We start from the raw sequence: 24,883 nt of genomic DNA, 5'->3' as shown, positions 1-24,883 counted from the left end.
ACTGTGGGCCAAATATAAAATTGGACTCACAACGGATTGAAAACTAAAACGTAAGACTCAAAACTATAAAACTCATAGAAGAAAACAGGTGTAAATCTTCATTCCTTGGATTAGATAAGTTTCCTAGAAATGACACCAAAAACTCAAGCAATCAAAGAACAAATAGATAAATTGGACTTCATCAAAATTTAAAACTTTTGTGCATGAAAGGACACTATCAAGAAAGTTAAAAGACAATCCACAGAATAGGAGAAAATATTTGCAAATCATATATCTGATAAGTGTCTTGTACCCAGAATATATAAAGAATTCAACACCCAACAATAAAAAGACAACTCAGTTTAAAAATGGGCTCGCACTTGAATAGATATTTCTCTAAAGAAGACATACAGATGGCCAATAAGCACACGAAAAGATGTTCAATGTCACAAGTCATTAGGGAAAGGAAAATCAAAACCACAATGTGATACCATTTCACACCCACTAAAACAGACAATAATATGTGTTAGGGAGGATGTGGAGAAATTGGAACCCTCGTACATTCCTGGTGGGAACATAAAAGGGTGCAGTTACTTGGAAAACAGCTTGGCAATTTCTCAAAAAGTTTAACACAGAGTTACCGTGTGACCCAACAATTTCACTCTTAAATATGCTCAAGAGAGTAGAAAACATATATAAGAATGTTCACAGCAGCGTTATTCATAAAAGTGAAAACAATTCAAATGTCCACCGTGAATGAACACATAGGCAGAAGGTGGTACATCCATAAATGGAATATTATTCAGCAAAAAAAAGGAATGAAGTACTGATTGATGCTACAACATGGATGAACCTTGAACATGTAATGCTAAATGAAAGCAGCCAGGCACAAAAGGCCACATACATATGGTTCTATTTATGGAAATGTCCAGAAGAGGCAAATCCATAGAGACAGAAAGCAGATTAGTGGTTGCCAGGGGCCGAGGGGAGTGGGGAACGGGGACGGACTGCAAACGGGTACGGAGTTCCTTGTGGGGGTCATGAAAATGTTCTGGAATTAGTGTTGATGGCTGCACAACCTAGTCAATGTACTCAAAACCAGTGAATTGTGCTCTCAAAGTTAGTGAATTTTATGGGATGTGAACTATATCTCAAATTTTTAAAAAACAAACACATAGTGAAGAAGGCAACTACAAGCTTACTAGAGGCACAGATAAAGGCCAGGGCAGCTGCCATTAAGCTGTGAGGCAGGGCCGCCTCCCTGTGGCTGCGCAGGGAGCACCGTCCCCGGGGCAGCTGGCGACACCACCGCAGCCTCTCCCCCAGAGCCAGCTTCCCCGGCAAGACTGAACCTCGCTGAGAAGCCGAAGACAACTCCGCAGGCCCTTCTGTCTGTCTCAGATGAGTGACATCTCCAACCTTCCCATCCACAGGAAATTCGATTTTGAATGATCTTATTTTCTTACTTTAAAACTCAGGCATCAGTGTGGACGCAACTTGGTTTTATACACACGCATTCAGCAACCTCATCTTAGTAAGATACAGTGACCTCGTGTAAATATCTTATGAAGATGTTCATCTTACTAGGTCATCTCAAGTAAATAGTCATCAGAAATTCAAAAGATCAAAATAAACAAACAGGACTGTCAAGGCCCCTCCCTCTGCCCCTCCCCCCAGCCTGGAAATGAAGACTGAGTGTGGAATCACACAGCACAGATGGGAGCAGACGGCAGAACACCACCTGAGAGGCAGGACAGCGCTGTGCGCAGAAAGCCCTCCCCAGAGTGGCAGGCCTGGCCCGTGCTGGACCCCCTCACAAGGGCTGATGGTTAAATTTTCAGGAGTTTTGCAGACCGGTTAGTGCCATGTTGGTGGCTTGAAGTGAGCCCAGGTGGGCGTATTGACTGTGTGGAGCTGGGCAGGGCCTCCAGCCCCCACTGTACTCTGAACTCCACTCCATCAGACCGGGAGTCAACACCGGAAGCGGCGGGAAAAGGAGGAGTTGAGGGGCCGTGGGCAGTGCCCAGCCTGACCCAGGCTGGGGCTCAGGGCTCAACTGTGCATCACTTGTCACCCACTTCGCACTTGGCTTAAACCCTTGACTCTATGACAGCCCCACGCGCCATCCTGAGGGCTCTAGCTCCACCCTCACTACACCTCAGCAGGCTGCTCTGCTGAGGGGTCCGCTGGACAAACCCCTGAGGAAGGGGGAGCACAGCTGAGAGCACCGTGGCCTAGGGGTGCTAGCAGCCGCACTCCACACTGTGCCAAGTGTGGGTCCAGCTTGTGCTCTGGCACATGGGGGCCTCAGGGGATGACAGTCACGTGCTGGGTGAGACTCCGCTCTGGAGCAGGCCAGCCACTGAGCTCACACTGCTGTGAGCGTCGCGGCCCAGGCTCCATTTGGAGGAGTGCTGCTCACTGTCAGGCCGGGGCCCTGGGCAGAGCGTGACCTGCCTGGGCCTTAACATCCTCCCTGTAGAACAACGGTGATGCCAAAGGTCCCTTCAGCTAGAGCAAAAATTCAGGTGTTTTTAGGGTCCAGAGTCACTGGGCTGCCAGCCGGGGCTGAGCTGCTCTTCCCACAGCACCCCCCTCCCTAAGCAACCGTATGCAGGCAGGCGGGGCCTCATCTACCCTCCGGCCCCAGCTCAGCCCTCTCCTGGGCTTCCGACCCTCACATCTGACTGCCTCCCAGGGTTTCCCCTTAGACTGGCCACAGCTCTCCAAACTCTCCGTGGCCCAAACTAGCTCTGCGTCCACTCCCACATCTGCCACCACAAACTGGGCATCCTCCTGGGTTCCACCCTCTTGGTCAAGTCCTGCCGGTTCCACCTCCCGCATCGCCCGAGTCTGTCTCCTCTTCGCCAGGCCCGTGGCTGCCGAGGAGGAGCGTCCCTTGTTGCTGGCCTCCTGACTATCTCCTTCCCCACCTCCTCCCCGGCAGCCCATTCTCTACACAGCACTCAGATGTGCCTGTCGCTCCAGGCCACTGCAGGGCTCCCCACGGCCCTCCCTCTGGTCTTGCCTGCTCCGGGCCTGTGGAGAGCCAGGACTTTACGCCATTGCAGGGAGAGCCACGGAAGGTGCGTGGGGTGTGTGACGAGGGGCTGTTTCAAAGATTACCCACGTGGGAGGGCCAGGGCCCAGGCGTGAGAGCTGCCCTGGCGTCCCGTGGGGCAGTGGACGTGAGAGGGCATGGAAGCACAAAACAGTGAGAATGAAACTCCACGGCTTCTGGGGCAGGAACATCCCCCCCACCCCAAAGGTTGTGTCGATGTCCAGTCCTCAGCCGGCCTGGCCCCAATGCCCGCGCATGGAGGGGAGGCCAGCCAGCCCCGGCACTGACCCTGCACGTGGTCGGCAAGCTGCAAAGGCCAGTGTAAACCTCTGCTCACAGCTGCTGAAACAAACAAGCAGGAACAGACACCACGAGAGACGCTGCAAGCCACCAAACGCTCCTAAGGCATCTCTGAGGAGTGGAATCTGGGGTGCTTTCTTCCTTTTTGTGTTCCTGGGTTTTTCCTAACTGTCTAAGATGAGCAGCATTACTTTTACAAGGAAAAACCCGACTCAGTGTTTTCCAGGGCTCACTCTGGTCCCTGTGCCATTTGATGACCAGCATTTCTCAGGCTCAGGGTGCCCGCTGGACCCCTGCAGCAGCCAGGGCAGGCTGGCCCCTGCTCCCACCACCCGCCTGCCTTCCCAGCTTATCTTGCTGGGCTGTCGGACGGCTGACCCAATGGCCTCCATCTCCACGGAAGGTCCAAAGACCCAAGGGCGAGAGGACCCCTGCTGAGCAAACGGAGGTGCCTCCAGGACTCTGATGGCCTCACTCCCTGCAGGGAGTCAGGGCAGAAGCTGCTGGCTGGCAAAGCAGAAGCTGGTGGCCTGTGGCTCTGCCTGATGATAATCTTTGCTGCCTGAATAACCACCTCCCACACATCCCACCCCACTCAACACGGGTCTGTCCCCATTTCACTCTCTCCCTTCTTTTCCTTGAAAGCTCTGAGGGTGGGGACCCATGGGCAGGGGGAGCTGGTTTTGTCACAGACCCAGGCCAGGTGGAGGACTGAGTGGGAAGCAAACTGCGTTTGAAGCACAGGACTCTCTAGGTGACAGGGTATCTGCTATTTTGGGTTCCTGGGGCTGCCCTAAGACTCAGGCCACAGCCTCGACAGCAATCAGAGGCAGTACGCCCTTGAGGGCTGGGTGACCACCCCGCACATCCCCCAGGTGTGGGCCATCACCCTGCCCTCTGTGGCTGCTCCCCATTCCTGGGGACTGCCTCTCCAAGTCCCTTTTCCCAGCAAAGCCACAGGGTCTCCCAGGCCCACACGCCCAAGTCAAGGGGTGAGGAAAGACAGCATCCTCCTGCTGGAGCTTGGCTGGAAGGGCCCTGGCTGGGCCTCAGAGACCAGTCCCTCCTACCCAGCCGTGAGTCACGTACTTGGACCCAGCTATGTTCCAGAAAGGACAGCAGAGGCCAACACTGGCCAGACACTGGTGGACATGTGACCGGCCTCATGAGTCACGCAGCCTCTATGGTCTCAGTTACCTCATCTGTGAAATGGCAACAAGGGGCCTGAGAGCCAAGACCAGAGCAGGCCTGGGGAGCACCCTGCCAACACCCCACCCCTGTGCAGCCTATGCCTGCGGGCAGTCCTGCCCAGACCCCACACAGGCCCTTTACCGTTTCTAACGTTGTTCCCATTCCCGGCCTACAGAAACAGAAGCCTCCAGAGGTGAGGCCTCACCAGGAGCACACAGCTGGGGGCAGAGAAGCCAGTAGAAGCCGATAGTCGGGATCTTACCGCTTTGCCCTTTAGTTGGCATGTGACCTTGAGCAAGTCCCCTGGCCCTCTGAGCCCCGATTTGCCGTTTAGTTAGGGATAGTCATCCCCATCTTGCGGGGGTGGGCGGTGCGGCGGCAGGGGTACCCCGTGCGGACAGCGCCGCCATCCCGGGAGCCAGCGCGGCCGCGGGCCCGGGGCGCCGGACGTGGGCGCGGGCGTGGGTGCGGGGAGGGGGCGCTCCCGGCCCCGGCCCCGCGCACACAGGCGCCCTCCGCCCGGGGCGAGGGTGGGAGCTGTTACCTTCCCGTCATGGTGGCCGTGCGCTGAACCGGGGTCGGGTCGCCTCCGTACTCCCTGACGCAGCGGCGCCCGCCAGCAGATCGGGGGCGCGGAGCAGGGAGACGCCCAAAAAAGGCCAAGAACGGCTCCGCCCGCCGCCCAGCCCAGTCCGCGAGGGGGCGGTCAAGGTGGAGGGCAGGGGGGTTCCCGGCCGCGAGTGGGGGGGTAGGGAGCAGGGGTGGGGTCCGCGTGGGGGGATGAGCCCCGCCACCAGCGCGCCCCAGCTCTGGGGACACCCGAGCTTGGCCTGCGGGTCACGTCCTCCCCGCTCGGCTTCGCTCGCCACCTCCCCGGATTCCGGGCATACTTTTCCTTTTAAAGGGAGTGAAGCTATAATAAACGCGGACGAGCCCCCCAGCCCCGCCGGGACGCCCCGCCCGCCCTCCGCTGCCCGGCGCCCTGGCGCTCGAGCACTTGCGGGACGAGAGGATGGGCGGATGGAGGGGCGACGCTGAGACCGCCTGGCCGCCGGCCTCCAAGCCCCAAGTTCCTCAGCAGATGTTTCTGGACTCCCTCCCAGAGCACTGAGGACCCCTACTCCACGCCTCCCGCCCCCAGGAAGGCCAAGCTCAAGCGGCGTCCCTTTGAGTCGCGAGCCTGACTCTGCAAACTTAGATGCCAGGCCATTGCTGTCCGGGGAAATAGCCATTTCATCCAAGTGTGTGAGCAAGCCCCACCCGAGCAAAAGCTACTTTCTAATGCAAACGCAGACGCGAAGCTGGGGAGGACACCGCTCCTCCTTTCTCCGCGGAGGCTGTCCACGAGCTAGCGAGGAGCCCCTGAGAGTGCCCGTGATACAGCACCATCCAGGGAAGCTATCCTGAGAAATTATTCACCAATCATCAAAACGAAAAAGCCTCACTCTGCCTAAAAGCAGGCCTGCCTAGCTGGGCGGCAGAAGGTAGCTCCTGATTGGAAGCAGCAGGAATGTCATACTGTGGGCCAGGGCTGAGCAGCCCACATGTTAACCCGACGAACAGCATATTACTTCCAGTCTTGGCAACAGATAAAGACCATCTAAAAATGACGGGGCAAAGTAGGAACCCAGAAATAAAATAAACTAACAGTGGAATTCAGAAACATGAGTTGATAGTAACACACAGGGTTACGTCTACAGAAATAAGCTTGGGAAAGGCACCTGTTCCTAAGCAGCTCTTATCTGGAAACCAGCGCGCTGCAGTTGTTGGTTCTTTTTGCAATTGTGTTTTGGCTGATTCTGTCTAGCTTTAATGTACGGTTGACCAAGCACAAGGTATGGATGATTTCTTGGTTCATCCACCTGCTTAAGGAGAAATGCTTTCCACAGTTGCCAAAGGCCAGAACAGGCATGCTGGGGGCTGCGCACCAGAAATCGACTGCCCCGCTGGATGATTAATTGAATATTGGGATCCTGTGGGAACCAAAGAGGATGAAAAGGAGAAGGCAGAAACCAAATGGCCCTGCTCGCTCCCTCCAGGGGACCCCATCCACCCAGCCTGCCTCCTCCCCAGCCACAACAAACTTGCAAGAGCTGGGTGGCAGCTGGGGGCATCGCTCTGCCTGTTGGCGATGAGACGGCTCCACAGAGCTGCGGGCCAGCTGCCTGTTGGAGATGAGACGGCTCCACAGAGCTGCGGGCCAGTTTCCTACGGTGCAGCCAGAGGTCAGATTTGCAGGAAAGAGCTGGCGGCTGCCGGGAGCTCCCTCGCCACCCATTCATTCAAGAGTATTTATGCTCTCCGGGCACTGGAGGGACAGCAGGACGGACCTCAGCGAGTTTAGCTGGGGTGGAGGATGGACAGTGAACACACAGGTACATAAACGTGACTTTAGACAGGGACCCATGCTGCAGAGAGGACACTAGGGCGCTTAGAGGGGAGGGCAGCAACGGCTCCCAAGGAGTGATGTTTGAGCTGAACCCCGAATGAGGAAAGAGCTGGCAGAAAGGACAGCAGGGCAGGCGCCCTGAGGTGGAAATGAGCTCCCGGAGCTCAAGGGTCAGGAAGAAGGCGGTGTGTCTGGAGAAAAGGGAGGGGGCCTGGGAAATACCGGAGAGAGCTGGGGCCAGAGCACCAGGGCCATGGCAGAGGCTGGAGTCCCCCCTTAGAAAAGTGGGGGCGTCTCAGCGAGGAAAGACAGCACGCTCTGACACCAGCATGGATGGTCTCCAGAACCTGACTCAGTGAAAGCAGCCTGACCCCAAGAGCACCTGCTCCATTTTCAGCAAGCTCTAGAACAGGAAACTAGCCTAGGCCGGAAGGTCAGAATGATGGCTGCCTCTGGGTGGGGGTGGGGCAGGGATTGGCTGGGAAGGGGTGTGGGGGAACTTTTGGGAGTGATGGTAAGGTTCTGTATCTTACCATGGATTTGGGTACACAGGTGTATGCATTCTTCAAAAATCATGAAATACACAGTTAAGATTTGTGCATTTCATAGTATGTAAATTTTACCTCAAAAGAAAAAAAGAGGGGCCGGCCATGTTGCCTAGTGGTTAAGTTTGGCGCACTCCACTCAGGTGGTCCGGGTTCAGTCCCCAGGCTCAGAGCTACACCACTCGTCAGCAGCCATGCTATGGCAGCGTCTCACATACAAAATAAAGGAAGTTTGGCACAGATGTTAGCTCAGGGCAAATCTTCCTCAGCAAAGAAAGAAGACAGAAAAAAAGAGCTGTAAACAAATATTGAACTCTAGTTGATGTGTATGCCGAAGTATTTAGGTAGAAAGGTACTGATGTCTGTAATTTACTTTGAAATGCATTTTAAAAATCAAGATGGATGATGGGTGGGTAAAGGGACAGATAAATGAGCAGAGAGGTGGTAAAATGAGTGTAGTACGGTATTAATGGGACAATCTAGGTGGTGGGTATCTGAATATTTGTGGCAAACTTCTTCCGGCTTGACTGGGGTATTTGTGATGGGCGTAGGTGTGACTGTGGCCAGAGTGCAGATGGCCAGGTTTCCTTGCTCTCCTGCATGTCAGCCTGCAGTGCGACAGCAGGGGCAGACGAGGGGAGTGGCTGCGGCTGAGCCTTCCGCACCTCCCAAGGGAGATGGCTGGTGGGGAGTGGGCATTGCGAAGCAGGAGCTCAGAAGAGAAGTCCATCCTCTGGCATAGACGTGGGAGGTTTGGTGCCAATGGAATTTCAACCATGGGGCTCCTGAAGTCACCAAGGGTGTCTGTGCAGAGCCAGGAGCCCTCCAAGGGTGAGAGGTTGGGGAGAGCAGCGAAGGAGGGCAGCCAAGGGGCGAGGAGGAGAGAGGTAAGGTGTCGAAGAAGCCCAAAGGGCATGACTGCTCCCCGTGTTGAGCTCCTACAAGTGCAGGACAAGGAGGGACCCGAGTTTGGTGTCAAGAGCAGGCCCGTGAGAGTGAGGGACCCTAGTCCAGCTGGAGGGGTGAGGCAGGGCCTCTCAAGAGGCCCCTCACTCTGGTCCCTGTAGACAGTGCTCCCTGGAGGGGAGAACAAGGCGACAGATTGTAACTGCTTTGAGAAGTCTTGCTCTCAGGGAAGGGGAGAAGCAGCAGAGCTGGGGGTAGGGAGGAGGGAAGGGTGCAGTGATGAGGCTGGGGTTTGACAGGGAGGGAGACGCTGATGACACTCAGAGAGAGAGTTGAATCACCCACTTAATGTGATTCAGGGCAGGACAGATGGGGCTCTGAGATGTCAGAGGTCAAGGCTGGGCCACAAAGTGGGCTGTGAACCAGGTTTCCACAGGGTGACATGGAAGATGTCCTAGAAAAGAATGGAGGTGCGGGGTCTTCCTAGGCGCAGACCCCACTCCCCTCTGGGGCTCAGGGCAGCTGTGAGCACCCCTTCGCAGGGGGTTTCCGTAGTTGCCCCACACCACCCTTTCACTTCCCTGCTCCAGCTGACAGCCTGCTTGAGCCAGCCCAGTGCAGCGGGGTCCTGTGGGTGGGAGTGGGGTCTCATGGGCACCAAGGGAGGGGCTGCGCTTCCCTGGACCAGCAGGGCCTCATCAGTAGCAGGAGGACAGAGAGGACTTGGGGCTCAAATTGCCTCCATGGCCTCCTCTGATATCTAGAACCAAAGCCCTGCCCCCTTGTAAGCACAGGGGACAGAGAAGGCTCTGCATGTTCTCCCACCGTGGCGCAGGACCTGCAGGACCAGTGTCACACCTGTTTCATGAGGGCCCGTGTGAGGTGAGGGCACCCGGACGGCCTCTCTGCCCAAAGGCTCTCTCCCCCCACGTCTGGATCAGGAACCTCCCTCTCAGGGCCTCGGGGGTGTCAGGCACCGAGCCATCGGCCATGGTGACACATGACTCAAATTAGCCAGCCCCCTCAGGTCTAAAGCTTCTTCCGGAAGTGGCCTGTGAGAATCCCCAGGGAGGGCCAGGGAAGCCCCCGGACGGCCTGGAGAAGCTGGACCTTTCTAGCTGAAGCCTCTCCTGGGCCCGGGCTCTCCAGGCCGAGAGAGGAATGGTGGGCAGCACACCCACCTCTGTCCACCCACAGGTATCAGAACATTTGCTGTTTTGACAGATAAATGTTTCTCTTTTAAAACGTGAGCATGCCCTCAGAACAGCTCTTACGCATACCATCTGACCAGCACAAAATGAGCTTACTTCTTCCTGGACTACACAGAGCTCAGTGAAAGAAGCTGGCGGAATCATGATGCACTAATTCTTTTAACATTTGTAGAACGAACAAGAGACCTGGAGAATTTTCGTCGGTGGAGAACACAGAACCCTTCCTGAGAGCCTGGTTTACTCAGGGTAGCGCCGGGCCAAGGAGCCACGCGGCTCCAGTTCTCGTCCTTCCCAAAGACCGCCCGGCCGCGGGTGTTGGGGAGGAAAATGCCCTTCCCCTCTTACCTTGGCCCTGGGACGGGCGTGACTCCACTCACGGTTCGGAACAGAGAACAGCACTGAACAGGCATACAGGAACACCATGTTTTTGCACCTCAAAGCCTCACAGCCTCGGTCATCCAACAAGAAACTACTTGTGCACAGTGACCAAGACTGTGTCACCTGCAGGATCCCCAGCCTCTCCCTGCTTCTAAGCACCTTTCTTCCACGTGCTGAAGGTCATTCATTTCACTTCCTCTTTTCCATTAGGACAACCAACCCACCAACCTTCCCATCAGAGCATCTCCAACGGCTGTCCAGAGTGAAGATCAGCTGCCCTCCCCAGCTCCCATCCCCAAGTGTGCAGGCTTGGCCTCACCAGCAGAAGGCCCAGCATCCAGCCACAGTGAGCTGGCTTCAGGCCACTTCCTAAGGGTGTGTGAGGCTAAACCAGGAGGGCAGGCCACCCTGGGGCTATTCCATGACCCCAACATTAGCAACATTAGCGTGACCACCTAAAAAAGCACATAAAGGGATGGCAGGGAGAACCGGGCCCGGGCCCCACAAGCATCTCCAGAGCCAAAGGCACCACTCGGGCACCACACGGTGTCTACCTCAGGGGCTGAGTCTCCACTCCGCCTCCTTCTGCCGCTTCCTTCCCCGAGCACTGCCAGCAACTTCTCTGGGGGAAATAGCAGCTGCCTGGCCTGCTTGGCACGGCCACTTGGAGAAGGACCGGGCAGCAGCTGGGAGTGTCCAGCCGCCATGGGACACCCAGGCACTCCAGTTCAATTCTCTCTGGGCAGGAGGCTTGCTGGGAGCTGCAGGGCGGGGCACCTTGGGGTGGGGGTGTGTGTGGAAGATGGAGGAAGCCGAGGAAGGAAAGGCCGGCCTCCCTGGGGAGGTGCCCGCTGGGCGGGCCACTGAAAACCCATTTCCCTGCAGGCCCGGGGCCTGGACTGCAGCACAAAAGGAGGGAGCAACAGCTGCCCTCCGAACTCAGAGGAGCCAACAGAGGGCCGGCCACCATGGGGCCTCTATCTGGCAGCCGCTAAACTGAGCATTTACTCAACTCCTGAGCCCTGAGCCCCAGCAAGGCTGATGTTTCCAGCCTGTACACATGCCAACACCAAGCCTCACGAGGGCATGGAGAAAAGAAACCCGCACCTGCTCCAATAGCCCCAAACGGCTACTAAGACACGTTCTTGCCAGTGATTGTGTTCCTTGAAAGGAGAAAATCTCAGGATTATTTCTATTACTTTAAATTATTGTATAATCTTCGCTATAAAAATTTCACTGTATTGGCAAATGCCCAGAAATAGAAAGAAGAGAAATTTCCTTGAGTTTCACAGCACAGATGGATGCTGACTGCACTTTGGCTGCAGTCTTATCTGTGCAGTTATTTGCACTCAATCTGGTCTTGTGTGTCTGCCACTTCCTGTGCTGTTCTTCACCGCACATGTCCATGCCAGATGGTGCTGCCCAGGGCTCCCCGGCGAACAGCAGCGGGCAGGACGCAGTGCCGTGCATCGCCCCGCTGCAGGGCCTCCCCGGCCCTGTGCTCCCTGGAGGGAGGCAGCAGCATCTGTACGCACCGTGGACACGGCTTGTGTATCCAGCTCTTAGGGGGATCACTGATTTTTGTTCCTCGATCAAATTTTACACCCCCAAGGGTGGAACTGTTTACTTTTATGCGGCACGGCACGCAAGAAAAGGCCAGCTAGATACACAGCAGGGACTCAGCTATCTGTTGGAGCCAGAGCTGCTATACCATCCTGCCATATTGTTTAAAATGGCCTGCCTTCACGTTATAAACATGCTACACCCCAGAATGTAAACTCTCCAAGAGCAGACTCCAGCCTTGTTCACGGCCCACCTCCTGGACCAGACAGGGCTCCATTCAGAGCTGCTGCTCAGTAAACATTTTTAAATGAACATTCTTGGTAAGTTTTAGACTCGGATGATGAGCTGCCTAAATGTAGAGTACATATCACACTCCCGGTGCCCAAAGCATCGCAAATACCACTCTGCTCAACAAATCTTTTCCTGAACTGAATTTGTACAAGTAAAACAAGTTTAATTATGTCTAAGGAACCTATAATTGGAAGAAATCTTGATGGAAAGTATTCTTTTAAAAATAGAATCTGTTTGAAAAGGCAATTGATGCTCAAACTCATCTTATATATTCCTCACTTTTATAGCTATACACTAGTCTGAGATCTGCCCCAGGAGAGGCAGGTGTCGGGACCCCCAGTGCACAGTAACTTGGACCAGCACTGATGCTGTTCCATTAAATGGACACGTGCAGGTGCCACCCAGAAAAGATGCAGTTCCACCCACACGTCTGTCAGTTAGGATCCAGTCCATTAGTGTGAGGTCCACGTGTGAGGGCACAGCAGAGATCAACCCCACATCTTTTCCCTGGGAACACCACAAAGTCGGGCACTTGGAGCCCAAGGATTCTGCTGGGCAAGAAGGGAATGGAGAAACCTGGGGGAACAAGGACTGGGCCTCCATCTAGTGGTTACTCTGTGATGCTTAGAAATGTTGTAGGAAATCAACAAACCCATGCTATTAAAGGCACTGTGGCATGATGGTTTGAAGACACAAACCATGGAGTCAGCTGATTCGTGTTCAAACACCGTCTGGCACTTACTGACTGTATGATTTTGGACAACTGCTCCCCTGCTCGGGCTCAGTCTCCTCATCTGTAAAACAGGGTTGATAACAACAGTACCCACCTCAACAGGATGTGTGGGGGTCGCATAAACTCAGCTTATGGACGTGGTGCTCAGACGTGTCAGTCTTTGTTTTACACTCACTCTTAGAAAGTACTGAGGATCCCAAAGAGCTTTTATTTATGTGGACTACATCTATAAATATTTACCATATTGGAAATTAAAATGAAACATTTTCTTAAATTAGTTATTAATTTATTTTAAAATCAGTAAGAAAATTATTACATATTAACATAATGGTATATCTTTATGCAAACTAACTCTATTTTCCAAAGCAAAAAATAATTACTGAGATGTCTGGTCCCAGCCAAGATGAAGTAGCAGGAACAAGACCAAGTATGTGATACAATTGCTTTCAAGATCCTGAACGTCACAAACCAGCCCTGATGGCCTAGTGGTTCCAGTTCAGCGGTCTCACCGCTGCGGCAGCCCAGGTTCGCTTCCCAGTCACGGAACCACACGACTCGTCTGTCAGTGGCCATGCTGAACTAGAAGGATTTACAACTAGGATACACGACCATGCACTGGGGCTTTGGGGGGAGAGACAAAAAACAGAGGAAGATTGACAACAGATGTTAGCTCAGGGCAAATCCTTCCCTGCAAAAAAAAAGAAAAAAAAAGATACTGAACATCACGCAACAAAAGACAGTGATCCATCAGAGACATGAACATGTGGACCCCACTGCTGCCCCAGTTTAGCACCTAGAGAGCATTTGCAGGCCTTCGCCCAGAGGAATCCAGGTGAAGCTGAGCAGACGCCCTTAGTTACAGACAGGAGGCTGAGTCTGGAGAGACTTCACAGCACTGGATACTGGAGAGAAGGCTGCAGAGAGGGCTCCAAAAGTCTCTGCAGAGCCCCTCAAGCATTCAGCTGAGCAGGATAAGCATATGCACCTGAGGAAACTGCTCCGGGCCACGGAAGAAGCTCCCAGAAGAATTCGGGGGAGCCAGGCCTGGCACTCACAGAGGGCCAAGATGAACACCTATTTCCACCATCCAGATGGGGAAATGCCAGGAGAGAAGAATAAAAACTACCCAAACTGAACACAGAAGGGTAGACTGAAAAAAAATGAAGACAACGTCAGGGACCTGTAACACTATCACAAAATAGTAAAGTGTCGACACTAGAGCCCCGCCCCGTGGCCGAGTGGTTAAGTTCGCGCGCTCCGCTGCAGGCGGCCCAGTGTTTCATTGGTTCGAATCCTGGTCGTGGACATGGCACTGCTCATCAAACCACGCTGATGCAGCGTCCCACATGCCACAACTAGAAGGACCCACAACGAAGAACATACAATTATGTACCAAGGGATTTTGGGGAAAAAAAGGAAAAAAATAAAATCTTTAAAAAAAAAAACGTCAACACTAGTAGACTGTAAGTTACTGATATATGACTTCTTAGAGCAACCACTAAAAAATCTATGCAAAGCCAGCCCCAGCTGGCCTAGTAGTTACGTGTAGCACACTATGCTTTAGCAGCCCAGGTTCGGTTCACGGGTGCAGAACTACACCAGTTAGTGGCCACACTGTGCTGGTGGCTCACACACTAAAAACAGAAGAAGACTGGCACGGATATTCTTCAGCAAGAAAAAAAAATCTATATAAAGAGGTACACCAAAAAACATTACAGATAAATCAAAACGGAATTCTAAAAATTATCCAAGGTCTATATAGGGAGGCAGGATAAAAAGGAATGGTCTATTGATACACACAATTTGGACATATCTCAAGGGCATTATACTCAGTGAGAAAAGTCAGTCTTAAAACATTACATACTGTATGACTCATTCACACAACACCTTTAAAATAACAAAATTATAGAGAAAGAAAACAAGTAGGTGGTTGCCAGGGGTTGGGAATAGTTGGGACGGGGGGCTAGGTATGACTATAAAGGAGTTTTCTCATTAACGTGGGTTGTCCTTCCATTTATTTAGATTTCTTTAATTTCACTGAACGTTTGTTTTATGCATACAAGTCTTACACTGATCTAAATAGCTTATTCCTAAGTATTTTATTCTCTTTGGCACAACTGTAAATGGACCTGTTAATTTCCTTTTCAGATTTTTCATTGCTAGTGTATAGAAACACAATTAAATTTTGCATATTAATCTCGCATCCTAAAATCCTGCTGAAGTATTTATTAATTATAATAGTTTCATAGGGAATTTCTTAAGCTTTTCTATATACCAGATATCATCTGAAAATAGAGATGGTTTTCACTTCTTCTCTTCCAATCTTGATGCCTTTTATTTATTTTTCTTGCCTATTTTCTCTGGCTAGAACATCCAGTACACTGTTGAATAGAAGTCTTCTTCCTCACTTGTAAATATCTATGCACCCAACATAGGAGCACCTAAATAAAGCAATTATTAACAGACATAAAAGGAAAAATAGACAGAAACACGATAATAGTAGGACACTTTAACATTCCACTTACACCAAAGGATAGATCACCCAAAGAGAAGATCAAAAAGAAACATTGGCCTTAAACAACACATTAGACCAAATGGACGTAGTACATATATATAGAACATTCCATCCAAGAACTACAGGATACACATTCTTTTCAAATGCACATAGAACACTCTCCAGGATTAATCACATATTAGGGCACAAAACAAGTCTCAATAAATTAGGAAGACTGAAATAATACCAAGCATCTTTTCTGACCACAAAGGTATGAAACTAGAAATCAATACAGGAAGAATGTCAGAAAAGCCACAAATATGTGGAGATTAAACAAAATGCTTCAGAACAACAATTGGTTCAATGAAGAAATCAAAGGAGAAATCAAATAATACCTGAAGACATGCCAAAATTTATGGGATACAGCAACAGTGATTCTATGAGGCAAGATTATAGCAATTCAGGCCTACCCCAACAAACAAGAAAAATCTCAAACAATCTAACAGCATACCTAAAGGAACTGGAAAAAGAAGAACAAAGCCCAAACTCAGTAGAAGGAAGGAAATAATAAAAATCAGCACAGAAATAAATAAAATAGAGACTTAAAAAACAACAGAAAAAAATCAATGACACTAAGAGATGTTTCCTTGAAAAGATAAACAAAACTCATAAACCTTTAGCTAGACTCACCAAGAAAAAAACAGAGAAGGCTCAAATAAATACGAGCAGAAACAAAAGAGGAGAAATTACAACAGACACCTCAGAAATATAAAGATTATAAGAGAATACTACAAAAAGTTGTACGGCAACAAATTGGATAATCTAGAAAAAATGGATAAATTCTTAGAATCATACAAGCTTCCAAAGCTGAATCAAGAAGAGAGTATTTGAATAGATCAATCACCAGTAAGGAGATCAAAACAGTAATCAAAAACCTCCCAAACAATAAAGGTCTAGGAACAGATGGCTTCCCTGGTGAATTCTACCAAAGAAGACTTAATACCTATCCCTCTCAAACTCTCAGAAAAAACTGAAGAGGAGGGGAGCCTTCCCATTCATTCTAGGAAGCCAACATTACCCTGATACCAAACCAGACAAGACAACACAAAAAAAGAAAATTAGAGGTCAATATCACTGATGAACACTGATGTAAAAATCCTCAACAAAATACTAGCAAATCGAACACAACAATACATTAAAAAGAGCCCACACCATCATCAGGTGGGATTCATTCCAGGGATGCAGGGATGGTTCAACATCCACAAATCAATCAGCTTGAAACACCACACTAACAAAATGAAGAATAAAAATCACATGATCATCTCAATAGATGCAGAGAAAGCATGTGACAAGACAGAGCATCCATTTATGACAAAATTTCTGAAGAAAATGGGTATAGAAGGAAAGTATTTCAACATAACAAAGGCTATATATGACAAACCCACAGCTAATATTCTTAATGGAGAAAAACTGCGAGCTGTCCCTCTAAGAACAGGAACCAGACAAGGATGCCCACTGTCACCACTCTTATTTAACATAGTGTTGGAAATCCTAGCCAGAGCAGTCAAGAAAGAAATAGAACAAAGAATCTTAAAACTTATATGGAACAAAAAAAGACCCTGAATAGCTAAAGCAACCCTGAGAAGAAAAAACAAAGCTGGAGGCCTCACAATCCCTGATTCCAAAATATACTACAAAGCTATAGTAACCAAAACAGCCTGGTACTGGCATAAAACAGACACACAGATCAAGGGAACAGAACTGAGAGCCCAGAAATAAACCCACACATTTATGGACGCTTAATTTTCAACAAGGGAGCCAAAAGCATATGATGGAGAAAGGAGAGTCTCTTCAATAAATGGTGTTGGGAAAACTGGACAGCCACATGCAAAAGAATGAAAGTAGACCATTATCTTACACCATGCACAAAAATCAACTCAAAATGGATTAAAAACTTGAATGTAAGACCTGAAACCATGAAACTCCTAGAGGAAAACTTAGGCAGTACGCGCTTTGATATCAGTCTTAGCAGCATATTTTCAAGTACCATGTCTGACTGGGGAAGGGAAACAACAGAAAAAAATTAATAAATGGGACTAGAAAAAGCCTCCGGTCAGCAAGGAAACCACCAACACAAAAAGACAACTTAACAATTGGGAGAAGATATCTGCAAACTGTACATCAGATAATGATTAACATCCAAAATATATAAAGAACTCATACATCTCAACAACAACAAAAAAACTAACAACCCAATTAAAAAATGGGCAACAGATCTGAACAGACATTTCTCCAAAGACAACATTACAGACAGCCAACAGGCACATGAAAGATGTTCAACATCACTAATTATCAGGGAAATGCAAATCAGAACTACTATGAGGGGCCACCCCGGTGGTGCAGCAGTTAAATTCACACACTCTGCTTCAGCAGCTGGGGGTGTGCCGGTTTGGATCCCACGGGCAGACTTTCACATCACTTGTCAAGCCATGCTGTGGCAGGTGTGCCACATATAAAATAGAGGAAGATGGGCACAGATGTTAGCTCTGGACTAATCTTCCTCAAAAAACCAAAAAACACTACAATGAGATATCACCTCACTCCCATCAGAATGGTTATAATTAACAAGAAAGGAAATAAGTGTTGGAGAGGATGTAGAGAGAAAGGAACCCTCATACAGTGCTGATGAGAGTGCAAACTGGTGCAGCTACTATGGAAAACAGTATGGAGATTCCTCAAAGAAAAGAACACAACTACCATATGATCCAGCTATTCTGCTGCTAGGTATTTATCCAAAGAACATGAAAACACGAATGTGTAAACATCCATGCACCCCTATGTTCAGTGCAGCATTATTCACAATAGCAAGACTTGGAAGCAACCTAGGTGCCCATCAAGGGACGAATGGATAAAGAAGATGTGGTACATATACACAATGGAATACTACTCAGACATAAGAAGTGATGAAATCCGGACATTTGTGACAACATGGATGGACCTTGAGGGTATTGTGCCAACTGAAGTAAGTCAGAGGGAGAAAGTCAAATACTGTATGATCTCACTCATAAATAGAAGACAAAAACAACAACAAACAAACACACAGAAACAGAGATGGGATTGGTGGCTACCAGAGGGGAGGGGGGAGGGAGGAGGGTGAAAGGGGTGATGAGGCACGTGTGTGTGGTGCTGAGTTGTAATTAGTCTTTGGGTGCTGAACATGATGTAATCTACACAGAAATCGAAATATACTGATGTACACTCGAAACCTATATAATGTTATAAACCAATGTTATAACAGTAAAAAAAAAAAAAAAAAAAAAGTCTTGCTCCTGATCCTAGGCTGAAAGCATACATTTACTATTAAATGTATTAGCTGTGGGTTTTTCACAGACCCCCTTTATCATGCTGAGCAATTTCCCTTCCACTCTTGGTGGCTGGTACGTTTTATCATGAAAAGGTGTTGCATTTTGTCAAATGCTTTTCCTATATTAATTGAAAGGATCATGTCACTTTTGTCATTTATTCTGCTAATGTGGTGTATTACACTGTTTGATGTTCATATATTATTCCAACCTTGTATTTCTGGGATAAATCCCACTTGGTCATAGTGTATAATCCTTTATATCTATTGCTGGATTTTGTTTGCCAGTAATTAGCTGAGGATTTTTGTGTATATCCTTAAGTGATGTTGGTCTGTAGTTTTCTTTTTTGTGAGGTCTTTCACTGGTTTTGATATCAAGTACTTGGTCTCATAGTATGAGCTGGAAAGTATTCCCAGCTGACTGGGCAAGGGAAGAATTTTTGGAAGAATCTGTGAAAGATTGGTATTAATTCTTTTTTAAACATTTAGTAGAATTCCCCAGTCAAGCCTGTAGTCCTGGGTTTTCCTTTGTTGGTAGTTTTTAAATTGCTAATTCAATTTTTTTATTTGTCATAGGTCTATTTAAGTTTTCTATTATTTCTTGAGTCAGTGTTCGTAGTTTGTGTGTTTCTATGAATTTGTCCATTTCACTTAGATTACCTAATTTGCTGGTATAGAACTATTCATAGAATTCTTATAATCCTTTTTATTTCTGTAAGACTGAAAGTTATGTCCTTTCTTTCATTTCTGATTTTAGTCATTTGAGTGTTCTCTTTTTGTGTTGATCAGTTTAGCTAAAGGTTTGTCAGTTTTGTTGATCTTTTCAAAGAGCCCACTTCTGGTTTCATTGGTTTTTTTCCCCCTATTCTCTATTTCATTTATTTCCACTCTAATCTACCTTGTTTCCTTCCTTCTGCTTGCTTTCGGTTTAGTTTGCTCATCTGTGTCTAACGTCTTCAGGTGAAAAGTTAGGTTATTGACTGGAGATCTTCTTTTTATAATGTAGATTTTCACACGTATAAATTTTCCTCTAAGCACTGCTTTTCTTGCATCCCATAAGTTTTTGTAGGTTTGTCTTCATTTTCATTCATCTCCATATATTTTCTAATTTCCTTTATGATTTATTCTTTGACCCATGTGTTCTTTAGGAAAGTGTTACTTAACTTCCAGGTATTTGTAAATTTCCCAAACTTCCTTCTGTTACTGATTTCTAATTTCATTCCATTGTGGTCAGAGAACTTACTTTGTATGATATCAATCATCTTAGGTTTATCGAGGTTTGTCCTAATGGCCCAGCATATGATGTGTCCTGGAGAGCATTTCACGTGCCCGTGAGAATGTATACTCTGCTGCTGTTTGGTGAAGGGTTCTATAGATGTCTCCTCTCTTTTCTGTGTTGTTACTGTTACACATATTATTACATCCATATATATTATAAACAATACATTGTTATGATCAATAGTTTACATAATCTTATGTCTTTTAAAGAATCTGTGAGAAGAAACTGGAACAACTATATGTTTATAGAATTTGCTATATTAACCTTCTTATTTCTATTTCTTCTCATGGATTTGAGTTACCATCTGGTGTCATTACTTTACTCCAAAATGGCTTTCTTCCCACCTACTTCCTTTGTGCTCTTCTTGTCAAATAACATTTTGACAAAATGTTGACACATTACGTTTCTATATGTGAAAAGCCTAACAGTACAACTATATACATACGTCTTAGGAAATTACTTTTTAAATCAGTTAAGAGAAGAAAGGAGAAGAAACATGCAATTATCCTGTCTTTGTAATTATCCACCTTCACCAACACTATTTTTTGTGTGGATTTGAATTACTATGTGGTGTCATCTGCTTTAGGTCTAAAGAATTTCCTTCAGATTTCTTGTAGGTCAGGCCTGCGGGCAATAAATTCTCTCCATTCCCCTTATCTTGAAAGGTGTTTTTATTTTTTGAAAGACAGTTTTGCTGGACACAGAACTCTTGGTTGACAGCTTTCTGCTTTAAGCACTTTGACTACATCAGACCACCATCTTGTGGCCTCCACTGTTTCTGATGAGACATCAGCTGTGTGCCTCAATGTACCTCCCTTATACACGATAAGTTGTTCTCCTCTTGCTGCTTTTAATATTTACTCTATAAAGAGATAACTTTGGCTTTCAACATTGTGACTATGATATACCGTGTGGATCTCTTTGTGTTTATCCTACTTGGAGTTCATTCTTCTTGGATGTACAGATTGTTTTTCATCAAATTTGGGAAATTTTCAACCATGACTCCTTCTAATAAATAAATTTTATGCCCCTTTCTCTCTCTTCTCTCCATTATGCCTATTTTGGTGCACTTTACGGTGGCTCGCATGTCTCTGAAGCTCTGATCATTTTTCTTTTTCTTCCCCCTTCCTTTTTCTGATTGCATGATCTCCATTGATCTGTCTTCAAGATCACTAATTCTTTCTTCTGCCAACTCAAATCTACTGTTGAAACCCCCACTGAATTTTTCATTTTGGTCATTGTACTGTTCATCTCCAGAATTTTTATTTGGTCATTTTTTATAATTTCCAGCTCCTCGTTAATCTTCTGTCTGATGAGATATTGTCATCAAGCCTTCCTTTAATTCTTTAGCATGGTTTCCTTTAGTTTTTTGAGAATATTTATACTGGCTGCTTTAAGTATTTGTCTACTAAGTCCAACATCTGGGCCCCTTCAAAAGCAGTTACACTTTCCTGTTTCTTCTTGTGTCTCAAGTTTTTGTTGAAAACTGGAAGTTTTAGATACTATACTATAGCCACTCTGGATACTAATTCCCTCACCCCCAGAGGTTAATGCTGTTGCTGCCTGCGTGGTCATTTGTTTAGTGACTTGCTGAACTAACTGTGACGTCTATTTCCTCTGCAGTGTGCAGCTTCTGATGCCCCTACTCAGATTTTTGTCTTGCTCTTATCTTTTAGCCTGGCTACCTAAGGGTCACCTCAGGGTCAACATAAGCCACTTATCAGTCAAAGGTTGTACTTAAACCTCTTTGGACAGTTAAGATTTTTTTTTACCCTTCACGATTGGATGTATGTGTGGCTTGGATGCTATCGCAGTTCAAGGAGTTTACTTTTTTTTTTGGCCTATGTTCAGCCAGACACAAGTAGCTTGGACTTCCACCCCTCTTATCACTCCTAAGAATGTTCAGCCACGGGCACAGTCTTCCAGACTCCCAGCAATGTGTGTGGTTTTATGTTAAAGCGTGGCTTCCAAGGCATTATCCCTTCATCAGAGTAGCTTATTGTTCAGCCAGTGTTTGGTCAAAGGTTGTGCTGAAGGCCCTTATTCCAGTGGGGCTTCTGCTTGTGTTGATGGGTCTTTGTGTAGCCTAGGGAGTGCTTCCAAGCCTGCCTCACACCTGCTGTACTTGCTCCCGAGTGGGTGAAGCCTCATGCTTATATACACAGACTTTCTCGGGGTTGACAGCAATCTCAGGAGGGTTTCTCTTTCCCAGGTTCTATTAAACTTCTGGTTTCTCTGCCATTTGGCTTGTTGCTACCAGTACTGGAGTTATGAGTGCTCTCTTAATTGCTCTTAACCAAAATCTCCATTGTTTTTACCAACACCCAACGTGAAATCTTCCACTTTCTGTTCCAAATAAAGTCAGTCCCCCTCAGACCGAGCCTGGTGCTCTGAGTCCTTGTGGCCTGGTTCTCCCCTGGACAGAGTCTCTGCACTGCTGCACAGGACCTAGGTTTGGGGATAGCAACCCACTTACCCCAGAGTGACGCTTCTTCTTTAAAAGTGGGCACTGGGAGGAGAGTAGCTCCTGATCTTACTGGCTTGCCTATCCTGGTGCGGAACCTCCCCCTATAAGCAACCTAGAAGTCCCAGTATTCTTAGCCTGCTCAGCTGGATTAGAGCTTCTGCCCTACAGGCAGAGTCTGCATGGCAGTGGCCCTCACTTCTTGGCTGCACCAAGCAGAATACCTGGAGTAGAGGTTCTGTAAGATGAAGCTGGCATGGGAGGGAGGGAGTTGTGGCTCAGTTGCCACCGATTTCTTACTGAGATTTAGTGGCAGCCGGGGAGGTGCAGAGGACGCGGCCGAGCAGGGACAGCACAGCAGACAGGGAAGGGAGGGAGACACACTCCGAAATCCTCTCAACAGCAGCACGGATCACACCTGGGACTGACTGGCTCTGGGGAAAAAATCAAGTCTCCCAGAGGATGGGGAGAGGATTTGGTGAGTAGGGTACTGCTTCCTTAGATGAAAGGTGAAAGTCTTCAATAATTAAAAGGCTTGCTCCAGCCCCTCTCCCCTTGTGGAGGTAGGAGCTGGAATCTGCCCAATGTGCTAAGATCTGACTATCGTGGGAAGGGAAGACACAGGCATCAGAAGAGATCCCTGGACGCCCCCATCTCCAATGCTGCGGGTCCTCCAGCACCCCACCTTCGGGGCACGTGACTGGCACCTGACTCACACTGGACAGTGGGTCCCTTCCCAGGGCTTGTGGCCTGGTTCCGGCAAAAGCTCCAGGCTGCCGGCCGCCATGCCTTCCCGGGGAGAAGCCAGGCCATCTGCTGCCACAGAGAGCACAGAGCAGGCCTTCAGAAGAAGGACTGAGCTTAAACACAAAGTAAGCGCAGACTCTAGGGATCTCTGCCTTCGTTTGAGCCTCTTGCTCCTTTGTATCTCACAATACCATTCACTGCAGGTCTATGTTCAGAACGACGGTGCAGGACATGCATATTTGATTATCCTGAAATGCATTATACTACCGAGGAAATAAATGGACTACATTTAATTTTGTTTGTAAGTGTAAACGGGCACAGAGCGACAGGAGATGCTATTTTAGGGTGGTCAGAGAAGGACAGGTGAAGACGGACATTCAAACAGAGACTGAACAGAAAGTATGAGCTCTAAAGATACTGAGGGGTGGGCGATGAGGAGGAATGTTCTAGGCTGAGAACAAGGGCAAAGGCACTGAGGTGGGAACAAGTTCGACATCTCCAGAAATAACTCAGAGCCAGCCACGTCTAGACCGGAATGAGGGAGGGAGAGGAGGTAAAGGGGTACCAGGGGGCCACGTAGGTGACATAAGGACACCAGGCACTGTGACAGAGTCCAGGTGGGCATGAGCCAGGCTGCGGTGAGGCGTTAGCAGCGGGGGAGAGGGAAACAGTCCGATACTGGACGGATTTCCAGGTAGAGCGGGCAGGACTTGCTGACAGAGTGTGACTCACTGAGATGAGGACGGAAGAGGGGAGCAGTTACAGCTTTGGGGGTGAGAGGAAATTGGGAATCAAAATTTTCATTTTACCAAACTAACAGAAAAAACTCAAGAACACAGTACCATTCACAATCACAACAAAAAGAATAAAATACCTCGGGGTGAATTTAACTAAGGAAGTGAAAGACCTATACAACGAAAACTACAAGGCTTTTCTGAAAGAAACGGTTGACGACATCAAGAGATGGAAAGACATCCCACGCACGTGGATTGGAAGAATAAACATAGTTAAAATGTCCATACCACCTAAAGCAATCTACAGATTCAATACCATCCCAATTAGAATCCCAATGACATTCTTTACAGAAACAGAACAAAGAATCCTAAAATCCACATGGGGCAACAAAAGACCCCGAATTGCTAAAGCAATCCTGAGAAAAAAGAACACAGCTGGAGGCATCACAATCCCTGACTTCAAAACATACTACAAAGCTACAGTAATCAAAACAGCATGGTACTGGTACAAAAACAGATGCACAGATCAATGGAACAGAATTGAAAGCCCAGAAATAAAACCACACATCTATGGACAGCTAATCTTCGACAAAGGAGCTGAGGGCATACAATGGAGAAAAGAAAGTCTTCTCAACAAATGGTGCTGGGAAAACTGGAAAGCCATATCTAAAAGAATGAAAATTGACCATTCTTGGGCCGGCCCCGTGGCCGAGTGGTTAAGTTCGCACACTCAGCTGCGGCAGCCCAGGGTTTCACTGATTTGGATCCTGGGTGCGGACATGGCACCACTCGTCAGGCCACGTTGAGGCGGTATCCCATATGCCACAACTAGAAGGACCTGCAACTAAGATATACAACTATGTACCAGGGGGGATTTGGGGAGATAAAGCAGGGGAAAAAAAAAAAAGATTGGCAACAGGTGTTAGCTCAGGTGCCAATTTAAAAAAAAAATGAAAACTGACCATTCTTTTTCACCATTCACCAAAATAAACTCAAAATGGATCAAAGACCTAAAGGTAAGACATGAAACCAGAAGCCTTCTAGAGGAAAATGTAGGCAGTACACTCTTTGACATCAGTATTAAAAGATCTTTTTGAACACCATGTCTTCTCAGACAAGGGAAACAATAGAAAGAATAAACAAATGGGACTTCATCAGACTAAAGAGCTTCTTCAAGGCAAAGGAAAACAGGATTGAAACAAAAAACCCACTAACTGGGAAAAAATATTTGCAAGTCATACATCGACAAAGGGTTAA

The 24,883-nt window shown here is 48.0% G+C and overlaps 1 protein-coding gene across 12 annotated transcripts in view; it reads right to left on the bottom strand.

Moving 5' to 3' along the window:
- Nucleotides 1-24,883, bottom strand: part of LIMS2 (LIM zinc finger domain containing 2) — a 58,434-nt gene that overhangs the window by 29,222 nt on the left and 4,329 nt on the right. For 2 of the 12 annotated variants that reach the window (XM_023622644.2, XM_070242299.1), the window contains exon 1: nt 5,076-5,406. The exons of 4 other annotated variants lie outside the window; for them this stretch is intronic. In XM_023622644.2, the coding sequence (XP_023478412.1) occupies nt 5,076-5,086 (11 nt within the window). In that variant the 5' untranslated portion in view covers nt 5,087-5,406. Of the gene's footprint in view, nt 1-4,793; nt 5,046-5,075; nt 5,777-10,514; nt 10,736-24,883 lie in introns of those variants that run through there. 6 more of the 12 variants (XM_023622643.2, XM_005601420.4, XM_023622650.2 and 3 more) reach the window with 6 other exon arrangements.

Source organism: Equus caballus, chromosome 18, assembly GCF_041296265.1.
Source record: "Equus caballus isolate H_3958 breed thoroughbred chromosome 18, TB-T2T, whole genome shotgun sequence".
In the NCBI taxonomy this organism is placed as follows: domain Eukaryota; kingdom Metazoa; phylum Chordata; class Mammalia; order Perissodactyla; family Equidae; genus Equus; species Equus caballus.
The sequence above is the reverse complement of the archived record's forward strand: the minus strand, read 5'-3'. Positions and strand labels throughout refer to the sequence as shown.